The sequence below is a fragment of the Stegostoma tigrinum genome, chromosome 24 (genome assembly GCF_030684315.1).
Source record: "Stegostoma tigrinum isolate sSteTig4 chromosome 24, sSteTig4.hap1, whole genome shotgun sequence".
NCBI lineage: Eukaryota > Metazoa > Chordata > Chondrichthyes > Orectolobiformes > Stegostomatidae > Stegostoma > Stegostoma tigrinum.
In genome coordinates this window covers 15,264,002-15,276,971 of record NC_081377.1, presented here as the reverse complement: position 1 = coordinate 15,276,971, position 12,970 = coordinate 15,264,002, and the positions used below count along the sequence as shown (strand labels likewise).

Below are 12,970 nucleotides of genomic sequence, written 5' to 3'. Positions count from 1 at the left end.
TGGCACTTACTGTTCAATCTTCATTGCCCACATACATTGTGTTGTCTTGCTAGACCACAACAGTAAAGAGTACATTGCACATATTTCACAGTGCATATAAATACAACAACTTTTACCCCTAAATTTCATCCGCGATCGGTTTGAATCTTAATGACATTCTTATAATTTCATGGCTACATTTTCTTGGTATCATCCAATTACTTTACAGATCTTTGAAACTAAATTAAAAATCTACATTTTAATATGGAGTTGAAATCACATTTTTTGGATTATTAACCCATTTTCATGTAGCAGCATATCCACAATTCTACCATAACCTACCTTAAACTGACTGCATTTAAACATGGTTATATGCAAAATGTGTGAAAATACCTGTCAAAGGTTATTTTTATAGGATATCCTGGTTGAGCCTCAATCACCCACACGCAACTTAGGGAATCCTTATAAAATCCTGGCCAGCCTGGAGATAATATCATGCCAGTTGGAGCAGTAAGGTGTCCTCCACAAGGTGCTGTGGGGAAACAAACAGAGAGAGGCATTCAGCTTGGGATATCACACAGAAGTGGCTCAGTTGGAATTCACTAATGTTTCAAATGCAGCTTGAATGATAATACAGAGTAAGCTGTATCTAGAGTACAGAAGTAGCAGGAACTGCAGATGCTGGAGAATCTGAGAGAACAAGGTATAGAACTGGGAGAACACAGCAGGCCAAGCAGCATTCGAGGAGCAGGAAGGCTGACGTTTCGGGCCTAGACCCTTCTCCAGAGAGAGAGAGAAAAAAGAAGGGACTAAGCCTGAAATATCAGCTTTCCTGCTCCTCTGATGCTGCTTGGCCTGCTGTGCTCATCCAGCTCTACACCTTGTTATCGAGAAACTGGAATAAGCCATTGTCTGCATTAATTCTAAGATACTGTACTCTAAATCAATGACGATGCAGATGAATATAAGTATTCTTCATTTTCATTTTTTGTTGGAGCGTGCAGATGATGTTTTAGGTTGCTGTGTCACAGGAAAGCAATCAGGGAACACTGTATAAGATAAAACTTTGTATCAGCAGGATTCAGTCTGTAATTATTACCTGTTAGTTTACATTCTTTCAATTTGATTCATGCAATTGTTAAGAATGGCTGCAGTACTTTAGTGTGATATGAATGGGAAGCAGCTGATAATGTAGAAAAATAGCCTTCAATGGAAATGTATTAATAGATGATAACTTGCAGTTGTATTTGTTCATATAAAATATACAAGTCAGATATTCACAAGCTTCAGAAAATATAAATATTATATCGGACAGTTTGAACCTGATCTCTCACTTGTAAGTAGACCAGTACATGTATTTGACCAAATTCAAATCATTTTTGTATTTGTTTAAATACATTTTTTGAAAATACCTCATCTAAATAATGTCACTCATTCTAGATATTTTCCTTATCTACATACTCAGCAATGTTATTACACTGCTCTACAGCATTGGAGACGTGAACCCAGGCCTCTGCTCAGATGTAGGGGCACTACCACTGCACCATAAGAACTCTTCCAGTGCACATATTCTCACAATGAGACTTATGAGTATTTCATAATCAACTTGCTTAAACATACCTCTGGTCAGCTAGGACTTTGAAACTGCAGCTCCTAGCCCAGAGAAAGGGACACTACCATTATGCCACAATAGTCTGCCACCAGTACAATATGCTGCCAGTAAATAATGTTCAAAGCATGCGGTTTAAGAAATCAGATTTAGACCGATTGCCTAATCGTGAGCATCATAACTACGCATTCTTGTTGTCCAATTGTGTTGTTTAATCATCTTTGTTCGTGAAGCTCATTTAACTATCAAAGTGCAAGACATATCATACTGTGAAACCATTCCAAAGGAACATTGTTGAGGTCTAGATTATATCTACCATTAGACTATCAGTCAAATGCTGATGGTCTAACAGTGGACATGCATAAATGCCATTGACACATTTAAGTCAACAATGTGTGGCTAGGAGACAAGTTGTCCAATGCCCGAGTCCTGGTGGCTCAGTCGAATACATAAATTTTCCTCAACATCTGAAGCAAATCAGTGCCCGCTGACCAGGTTTGTATTTCGCAGGTGCAACGAGTTTCATAGACATTCTTTTTTAGGATTCCTGAAAACATACTCTACCCTTCAAACTGTCGGCCACTTTCTTCAATGTTAATATCATAGTTTTTCATGAATTGAACTGGAGTTATTTTATAAGGAATGGCTTTTGTGCTCGTCAGTGCTGTAATTTCTTCCATGAATTACAATTATTTCTTGGTCAGAATTCAATCGAGACCATGTTTAGTAGCTTTGAATTGGCAAAACTTCCACTATCTTAGTCTTACAATGTTTGTGAATGGATAAATTATCTCGTATCACTTACTACCTGGAGTGAAAATTTGATTTCTAATTTTCTGTTATTTAACTCAAAGGAACAGTAGGAACATGGCTGAGAAATGCATGTAGCTCATTTGTTTAATATTATTCAGTACAATGATTTAAATGATATAAAATCCATTCCAGATATTTTGCAGCAACCTAACAGTCTCAAGATTGTAGGTTTCTTTCTGCCTTTTGAAGATTCATTCATGGAGCATTGTTTTCACTGGCAAGTTGTGTATTCATTACTATGCCTAATTGCCCTGAAGTGGCAGTGGCCATAAACAATGCTGGGCGGGAGGGAGTTCTAAGATTTTGTCCCAGTCACGAGTATATTTTGTAAAGATCGTGTCTTTTTAATTTTTCTATATTTTTGATTGTGGACTGAAATGGGAAAAAAAGAGCATGTTTAAAATCCAAGGATTATTGAAGGATTATTGCAATTTTAGAAGCAATTGACCTGGTAGTCATTATAAGTGTTGTTTACACAGCTGTTGGTTCAAGCAGTGGAAGAAACTTACTGACAGACAAGATGGAACCAGGGGCTCTGTATGAATGGAGTTTTAGCTGCAACAAATAGCTGGTTGGTCTGTGAAATGCTGATCAGTTATAAATATTAAAGACCTCCAATCTGCCAACAACTGTGTAATTGGATTGTAGTTAGCTGAACAGCTTGGCAGTGTAAATATTCAGGTTAGAAGCTATCAGATCTCTAGAAGGGATGAAGTTGTTTTTGCTCTTCAGGAAAAGGCACCTCAAGCCTGAAGGTTGGCAATTTATTCATTGTCATCAGTTGCTGTAAGCTGTGACTTTTAATTAATAAACTGAGATCTTTGTAAGGTGTCAACTTGTGCTTCCTGTAAACAAGTGAAGGAACCTGAAGACAAGTTTTGATCAATTAAAATACCATCTCTGCAAACCCTGTGGACAAAGGCCATTAAACTCCATTCCCAATTTTTCCTTCTGCCTATAACACCCATGTATACTTTTTTCAGTAAGTGAGTGAATGAGCGAGACAGAGAGAGCAAGTGTGTGTGTGCATGAGTGTGAATGTATTTGTGCACAGACACGTGTAGTTGGATGGGGACTTCTATAAGTAGTTTAGAGATTTAACGAGTTCTGTGCCAAAAGTTCATACTTGTCCACAGCTAGGATCCTTTTTAAATACATGCTTTCCATTAACTTAAGTTCTAAAGTGGGTAAACTGGGAACTCTGGGGTACTTAGAAAGAATTCCTTGAAAGTAAAATTGCTGGTTGACAGGATTGTGAAAAAGGCATTTGGTATGCTTGCCTTTATTAGCCAGTGCACTGAGTATCGGAGTTGGGAGGTCATATTGCTGCTGTGCAGGACATTGGTTAGGCTACTTTTGGAATATTGCGCTCAGTTCTGGTCTCCCTGATATATAAAGGATTTCGTGAAACTTGAAAAGGTTTGAAAAAAATTTACAAGGATGTTGCCAAACTTGGAGGGTTTGAGCTATCGGGAGAGGTTGCATAGGCTGGGGCTATTTTCCCTAGAGTGTCAAAGGCTGATAGGTGATGTCACAGAATTTTGTAAAATCATATGGGGCATAGAAAAGGGTGAATAGCCAAGGACTTTTCCTCAGGGTAGCAGAGTCCAAACCCAAAGGGTGTAGGTTTAAGGTGAGAAGGGAAAGATTTAAAAGGGACCTAAGGGGCAATGTTTTCATACAGAAGGTGGTGCATGTGCTGAATGAGCTATGAGAGGAAGTGGTGGAAGCTGGTACAATTACAATATTTAAAAGGCACCTGGATGGGTGTATGAATAGGAAAGATTCAGAGGACTATGGGCCAAATACTGGAAAATGGGACTAGATTAATTTAGGACATCTGGTCGCCATGGATGAGTTGGACCAACGGGTCTGTTTCTGTGCTGTACTGCTCAATAATTCAAATTGTGAAGCTTGGTTTCCATTGCACTACCCAGTGAGGCACTGTTTGCAGGAAAATGCATGACTTGGATTTGGCAGAATAACAGTGTCCTTCAGGGCAGCAGAGGTTTCAGACTAAAAAGATGCTTTACTGAGTTGTTTTTTTTTATTTATTCAGAGGATGACGGATTTGCTGGCTAGGCTGATTTTATTGCCTATTCCAAATTTCCCAAAGGCTAGCTAAAAGTCAACCACATTGCTGTGGGTCTGGAGTAGGTAAGGATGACAGTCTCCTTCCCTAAAGGACATGAGTGAACCAGATGTGTCTTTCTGACAATTGACAATGGATTCAAGGTCTCTTAATTCCATAATTTAAAAAAAAATGAATTCTGTCATTTGAACCTAGGACCCGAAAAGTGCTCCTGAAATGATGCCTGCTGTGTTCATCCAGCCCCTTTGTTATCTTGGATTCTCCAGCATCTGCAGTTCCCATTATCTCTCCCCAGAACATTACCTGGGTTTACTGCTAGTCCAGCAGCAATACCACTAGGCCACTGCTTTCTTGCAACAATGCATCTTGTCCATTGTACACACTGCAGTGACATTGCAGCAGTAGTAAACAGGGCAACAACCAAAAGAACTGTGGATGTTGTAAATCAGGCACAAAAACAAAGTTGCTGGAAAAGTTCAACAGGTCTGGCACCATCTGTGGAGGAGAAAACAGAGTTAATGTTTTGGGTCCAGTGACCCTTCCTCAGAAAGTTCTGAGGAAGGGTCACCGGACCTGAAATGTTAACTCTGTTTTCTCCTTCACAGTAAACAGGGTAAATTGTTAAGGTGGTGGATGGGGTGCATTGACTAATATTGAATTGAATATGTTTACTATAGAAACTGCTCTTATTCAAGCAATTGGAGCGTATGCCACCAGCCTGTTGTTGTGGATGAAGCAAACGCTATGGCGATTCAGGGTGCAAATAACTTACCACAGATTGCTCTGCTTCTCATCTGTTCTTTCAGTCGTTATATTCATGTGACTAGTCAGTGAATTTCCTGGTCAATGGTGACTCCAGGATATGGTGATGTAGTTTTGACAATGGTAGTATAATTGAGCGTCGAGGGAAAATTGTTTACCTCTGTCCTCTTTGTGTGACATTTGGGAGATATAAATGTTACTTACCATTTATCAGCATTTCCTTGCTGCATGCAGTCATGAACTGTTTTATTATATGAAGAATTATGATTGGTGTTGTGCACTGTGCAGGTATCAGTGAACATCCACACTTCTGAGTTTATCATAAAGCAGCTGAAGGTAGCTGACCTAGGGCAGGAACATGTGGAATATGTGGGAGATTATATGCATGCATTCTTAAGTTGCCTTCACAATCCTAATTAAATAACATCACGTTTCAGCAACCTGATTAAATAATATGAATTTTCAGCACAGTTCAGAAAACTATTCTGTGATCTCTTGCAATCTTGCAATCTCTTTTTGTCAAAGCATGAGCACCACCATTGTGGTTTTAAACATCAGAATATCCTCCACTTCATCAAATGCTCAGTTAGTAATGTCCCGTTAGCCAGCTCCTCCTAGTCCACTGATGGATTTTCTGTTGTAAAAAATATTTCACTGTAGAGTTTCATTGTATACATACATATTGTTTCTTTCTCACACATATGTTAGAAATAATTAGTGGTGCATCAGGTTGAGCTCAATTCTACAATTAAGGAGATCATTTATAATAACTAGTAGGTTTGATGCCGTAGGTAGAAAAATACAATTCACTTGTGACTTTGGAGGAACACAGTGACAACATTATGGTTCCCACACTGCAAGGTTATTTTCTGAGGAATTTATAGAGCAATTCATGTGAACTTCATTTTGTGCAACAATGATGATATCTTGGTTTCTTATAAGAGTAATAGTGAACAATGACAAATCTGAATCTCGTGTGAATTTTCTGGCTTCATGTCTCAAATTTCAGTGGGATTTTGATTAACTGATAGAAGGCTCAATTTCACACTTAAAAAAGAGTACAGCCTTATTCATTAAAAACTGTTATTGTTAGGTTTTTGGGTTTTTTTCAGATAAAGTGAGCACCTAATGACAGACGTTTTCCAATCTAACTGTTCAAAGATTTTATTACATAAGTTTGGAGCAGGTGGACTTGAACTTGGGCCTCCTAGCTTAAATGTAGTACCACTACCAGTGGGGTGCTACAACTGCAGTCATTCAGGAAAGGTGCTAGTTGGACATTTACAATAGTCACAAACTCAAAGTAGGCTCCAGGAATATCATAGCTCTGTAAACTTGCACCAGGCAGTTGACAGTCGAGCTTTAAAATAGTTACCTTCGCATCTTGGTACAGCACTATTCCAGACCACATTTCCATCTTTCAGGATGCAAGAGATTGTTTCTGAACCATGCGTTTTCAGAAATCCTTCCTCGCACAGAAAGGATACAGTACTTCCAAGCTGCAGACTTTCTCCAAAACGCCTCCCATTCACTGGCACCCCAGGATCAGGGCATTCATTGTGTCGGAATGCTAAGGAAATACAAATAATGGTCAACATTTAATACAGTACTGGTTGCATCAGGACATGATTTTGAGTTTCAAAACAAAAATAAACCTACAGTGCGACTACAGGTTGATAAGAAAGCATCGAATTTTGTTTTGGAAACTTAAAAATTGTGTGACCTTTCCTTGAAATCTTCTGGGAATCACTTGCTGAACAAACCATAATTCAGGGGAACCTGACTTCCATGGGGTCATACTGGAACATGGAAGAAGGCAGTGACATAAGATGAACTGATGCTGGGCTTTCAATGGTGATGTCCAGCCGGTCTACAAGAGTGCAGTGGGTGCAGTGGCTGCACACAGGGAAGAATAGAATTTTTTTTCTGTCTCATGCACCTCTAGACTCGGAAACAATCAATTCTGGGTAAACATGACCACAATAATGAGCAGAACATATATGGTTGTGTGTAGAGATAGACACGGCAATTCAATATATCAAACCCAATTCTTTTCAATAGATCATTCACATAATTCTATCCATAAATTGTAACTTCTTATGCAGCATACAATAAGTAAAATGTTAACAAAAAAAATCATACACCTTCATCCCATCGAGTAAACTAAGATAACAGGCAATATCTCAGCTACTTAACAGAACTCTTAATACCCTAATTCTAAAACAATTATATTCAAAATCACAGGTAAACTGAAATGATGGACTTCCATACACAAAGGTAATTGTTACTATAATTTTCAACCTGCCACATTCTCTTGAGATGTAAATGGACCCATCACACATAAAGAATTGGTCAAACGATGAAATAAAGCAAAGTGCTTTGCATGCTGGAAAGCTGAAGTCAGAACAGAAATTGCTGGAGAACCTTCAGAAAATGTAAACACTGATTTCTCTCCACATATGCTGAGTTTCTCCAGCAAATTCTATTTATGCTAGTGATTTAATACTTTGGGTTCTTTAGTCAACAATCAGATTGTATACAGATATGTTTACTAGGAATCAGGATCCACGATTGGCATCTGGCTCAAAATACCTCAAAAGTGTGCACTGGTCCTATCAAAGCCATTCTGAAGCTCCAAGAGCACTCATTGTATTTTGGAAGTTTGCACTAATGAGCCCAGTTCTGAGTCTAGCATATTCATTTGATGTTACATAATCATTACCAGATTTTTTTCCACACACTGATCAAATGAGCACACATTTCATACTTTCATGTGTTTTGATCCACATAGGTGGTAATATTGGACATGTTGAATTACAAGATGAGATGTGACTCAATGGACTGCAAGAGCTTTGTTTTCCACCTGATTTGAGCACCATATGGCCAGTCATTTAACATATTTACAGTGCTTCGCTAATAAACATTTAACAAAATAACATTAGTTTATTACCCAGAAGAAACAAAGAAACAAAGTATCTAATTTTGAAAGATCAAATCGTGGCCAGCAAAACAAAAATCAGCTCTTTTCCCAACAATATCCTTTGCAACCACTCAACTCCAGTGAAGTATCACTCCTATCTTTAAAATTTTGCACTCCACTGACAAGGTTTTCTTTTGACAATTCTCTGCACATTCACCATATGTGATTCTGTACATTTCTGTCAGAGGCATACTGACATAGACCAATAAACTTATCTTTCTTAATGAATCTTAAGGAAAGCTTCAGACTTTTCTCAACCCTGTCAATTGGACTGTGAAAACAAGTGAAGACTTCTTTCCATTTCCAATGGACTAGAAACTGCAAAATATAAAACTGGAATGCATCTATTTTCTTCTGAACTGAACCTGCTTGTGTCCCCAGCCACTCTTTTTATGTCACAGAAGATCAGTAATTATCTCACTGGGTAATTTATTTAATCATTTAGCTTAAGTTACTTACTTCACTGGAAATTCTGTATTGAGCTCACTGTTCAAAATGATTTGTTTTTTTGTTAAGAACACCTTCATAAAGCTAAAATCATTTTGTTCCACTTTCAAATCTGGTTTCCTAAATAATAATATTATAGATATTCATCACACATGCTTTACTTACATTGATCTGCACAGAATTCCATATACTGTTCCTTTGTTTATCCATTTGTTTTCTTCCTTCGAATATTATCAATCTTGCTTACGCTTACCAGATAGTCACAGAGCTTCATTTAAATGTCAAATTACAAGGTAGCACTCAAATTATCCTTGATCATAGATTGATGCAAAAAGAAAGAGATTTAAATAGACAGACCCAGCACTCCATTTGTCACTTCCTTCTGTGGAGTCTCCATTTATCATTCAGTGCTTTCTACATATTGCTCAGTTTTCACTTCTCTTCAGTGACTGGCTATCACTTCTATCATCTATATCTTCGTCTGAAGCATCAAGAATGTTCCAAGAATATAAATTATATTTGTTGGATAGACCTTAGTAATGTAATTAGCTTCTCAATGAATTCCAGTGAATTAGATGAAAGTATGCTGTAGTTCCTCAAGATCATGATTACTCCTTGCAGCTTCTCGTTAGATCAAAATTAATTATGCCCCATAAAGTATTGCTGAGCATTTGTCTGAATCTCTCATTAGAATAATGTACCTATAATTTTTTGCTTCATAAGTAATTTTTTTCCCAATACCAGACTTGCATTAGTTATCTTGGATCATTAATCCCTGTATTTAAAGGACTCCTAGACATACTGAGCAGGGAATTATCTGCATCATTCCGAATTCTTTCCCACTCATCTAGATGTTTTTAGTAACTTCATTGGCAACTGCAGGTTGTGTATTTTCCTGTTTGACTGGACTGGAATCTGTTCTTGCATTTCATCTGATATGACAGAAGACGTAGGTTGTTAACATTCAATTTTCAATAATGTTATACAATAGAAAATAACCGTATTTAAACAGAATCCGAAGTCCACACTTTTAGTGAGAACCCTTTCAGTTAAGCTTCCACCATAAAATGCACAACTGACTGATCACTAGCTCCAAATATTTATACAGCCAGTACAGGCATAATTAACCCTCAATTAATATATCCATTACTTGTTTCCTTCTTTCATGAGGTCTCAATAATCTACTCAGATCTTATTACATGAAAACAGATTCCTCTTTTCTGTTATTTTTTTAAAAATATACTCAAAATGTACAAAATGGCATATTATATTCCCTTTTCTCTTCTTAATTAAATTTCTAAGTGTAATTATTCCAGTATATCCAACAGTGTCTTCCAACAAGAATTTTGTTTTGTAGAACAGTTGGCTATGACTGCTGCTGCTACCTACCTATTAAATCCTCCATCTCTAGATCAGGTTTTAAAATTGCAGAATTCCCACAATCAAGAAAGAGGTCATTTGGCCCATCAAATCTGCCCAACCCTCTGAAGAGCATTGCGCCCAGACCTCACCCTATTCCCATAGCCTAGTATTTAGCATGACTAATCCACCTAACCTGTGCATCTTTGGGCTGTGGTTATAGGTAGTTATACTCTGAAACTTCACATACTTTGACAGATCATCCCCTGCTACCACTGTTGTTCACTAGAAGATACTGTATTCAAACAGAGTCTAAGTCCACAATTTTTATTGAAAGCTTTGTTTTAGTTAATCATGTTAACCATACTTCATAAAGCACTCACCCCACTGATTATTAGCTCCCAAAATTAATACAAACATTCATAACAGTTTTCTTAATTTGACATATTATCCCTCTGAACCTGGTGCAAATTGAACACACATTTCTCAGTCAAAAGACAGGGACACTGCCACTGCACCACAAGAGTTTATTGTAAACCTACTGATCTTTACTTAAGAAATCCCGTGTTCTATTAAGTCTCAGGCATCCATTTTGACATTAGTAACTGTCAGAAATGTCTTTTTGAAGCTCCCAGCTGACAAACTTCTCACTGGCCTTTAGAAATTTAGGTTAAATTACATTCAATTGAGCTTGGCAGAAGTTTTAGGTTTCACAACTTTCTAATGCATTACTAAGTATTTATCTTTAACTTGCTGATAAAAGAAGCCAATGTCTGCTACACAAATGCTCCAAAGACATCTCAAATGAAATCTGAAGTGGTGTGGCATCAATCCCAAGGAGCTGGAAAAATCAGCAGAAGAAGGAACGCTGTTGTCACTTTTGAAATGGATTGACATCAACATCTCATTGCTGTCTCTGGACATTGCTGTAGGACAGCATGTCCATGTCACCACAGAGGAATTCCAATTTCCTAACTGTTTCCAATTCTGCTTATTCAGACTGGAGTTAAATAACTACCTCTGCAGTTGTCATCAATGAAGAGGAGGCTGTGAGGTGACCTTACAGAGTTCCTGAGGGATAAAATCCTGAGGGAAATAGATGAAATGAATGGCAGGTGTCTTTTCCGTAGGTTGAGGGATTTCAAGACAAGGGGACATATTATTAAGGTGAGAGGAGAAAGATTTAAAAAAGACAGGGGCACCTTTTTTTATACAGAGAGTGGTTTGTGTGCAGAATGAGCTTCCAGAGGAAGTAGTGGATGGAGGTACAGAAGCATATTTAAAAGACATTTGGATCAGTACATGAATAAGAAATATTTGCAAGGATATTGGCCAAGGGCAGGCATGTGTGTTTAGTTTAGTCTGCGATTATGGTTGGTGTGGACTGGTTGGCCCAAAGGTTATGTTTCCATGTTGTATGACTTTATATCCATTATTTATTTCGAACTTGAAGGGTAACTATCATGTGCTGTTGCATTTATTCTAGTCTACATTTTTTTCTAATTTTAATGGAATTCAAAATGCCAAACTTGATAATGTGTTTTTGATTCATGTTCAATTTTACATTCTTACATCTCTGGGGAACTGCTAAAACCATTTTCATTCACTCCTTTCTATTTTTAAGTCACTAATTCATTGTTTCCTTCATTATAACATTCCTTGAATCTTATTTAAATTTTATGGCTTTTCAGTATGAAGCATTTCTTTCCCATTAATAAGTATTTCACTTGCCAATCAGTGTATGAAGTAATAGCTCTGAAGGGGTTAACGTTCAAGTTACATTGGCACCACATATTCTCCTCATTTCGTTCTTAATCTGTGGCCAGAGGTAAGGCTTCACCTCCAGCTTTCAGATGGAGCAGATGTACCAGTCTCAGCTCTCTAAGGTTCTCATAGTTATGCCGAGCCAAATGCAATTGTATTTATTGTTATTTATCACGCAATAAACCTTCTTGTTATCTGAGAACAGTTCCTCTTCTGTGGATGGTCTGCAGTGATACATCCTGTACCACTATTCACCACATATGTCCATGACAAAGGAGGATTTGTGGTATCGGACAACCATAAATGACACTTAGTATGACATATGAGTAGAAATGGAAAAGACTTAAAGGTATCAGGGGAGGTCATCTTGGAAACTATTACATGATGCAAATAGACAATGGTGGTCTGATCCACAGTGCTGATAGAGGGTCACTTCCATTAAAATTTCAGCAGTGGACAGCAATTATTTTTTTCTCCACTGAATCAATTAATTATTAGTTCAGAAAGGATTGTAGACAATGTTTGAAGGGAAAACTCAAATTAGCACAAATAGCCAAAACCAATTGCAATGAAGAAAGGACAATGTGGTGGAAAGATAATTGGATGAATGTCTGGAAGGGGATAAGGAAAGGCAATGGAGAGAAGGAAATGGGTGTGGATTGGGGTGCGTGGAAGCGAAGATGTGGTCGATATCTACTTTCAATGTATTTAATTTTGGAGTAAATTTTATTGCGACTCACCAGAAATAAAATTCTAACTAGCTCATCAGTCATAGAGGTGACTCCTTTTGACAGTGGCACTGCCACCAAATTAAAAAGGAACACATATTTAGATTCATCAAAAGAACACTTGGGAAAACCATCCGCAATATAAAGCTATAATTTCCTTCTAAAGCTATTTCTATGGGAAGCTCAATGAGATACTTTTGGTGATTTTGACACCTAGCATTCCTGATTATTTTTCCTTTCTTTCTCCTTATTTTTCTACTTGATTTTTAGTTCCATATCTTTACTCAGATTTCACTATTTGTTCACCAAAGCTACCAGTATAAACGAGCAGATAACTTAATATTTTCTTGCTTTCAGAAACTGGATTACAATTGACCCACAGAATTTGAGTTATCAGAGGTTCTTTTACAGCATTACAATTTCACAGAGAGAACCAG

At 37.5% G+C, this 12,970-nt stretch overlaps 1 protein-coding gene across 1 annotated transcript in view; it reads right to left on the bottom strand.

The window, feature by feature from the left end:
- Positions 1–12,970, bottom strand: part of csmd2 (CUB and Sushi multiple domains 2) — a 1,700,996-nt gene that overhangs the window by 454,528 nt on the left and 1,233,498 nt on the right. Inside the window, exons 15-16 of the mRNA XM_048558072.2 lie at positions 6,631–6,825; positions 373–511 (exon numbers count right to left, since the gene is read on the bottom strand). Coding sequence (XP_048414029.2) covers positions 373–511; positions 6,631–6,825 — 334 coding nt within the window. The remainder of the gene's footprint in view (positions 1–372; positions 512–6,630; positions 6,826–12,970) is intronic.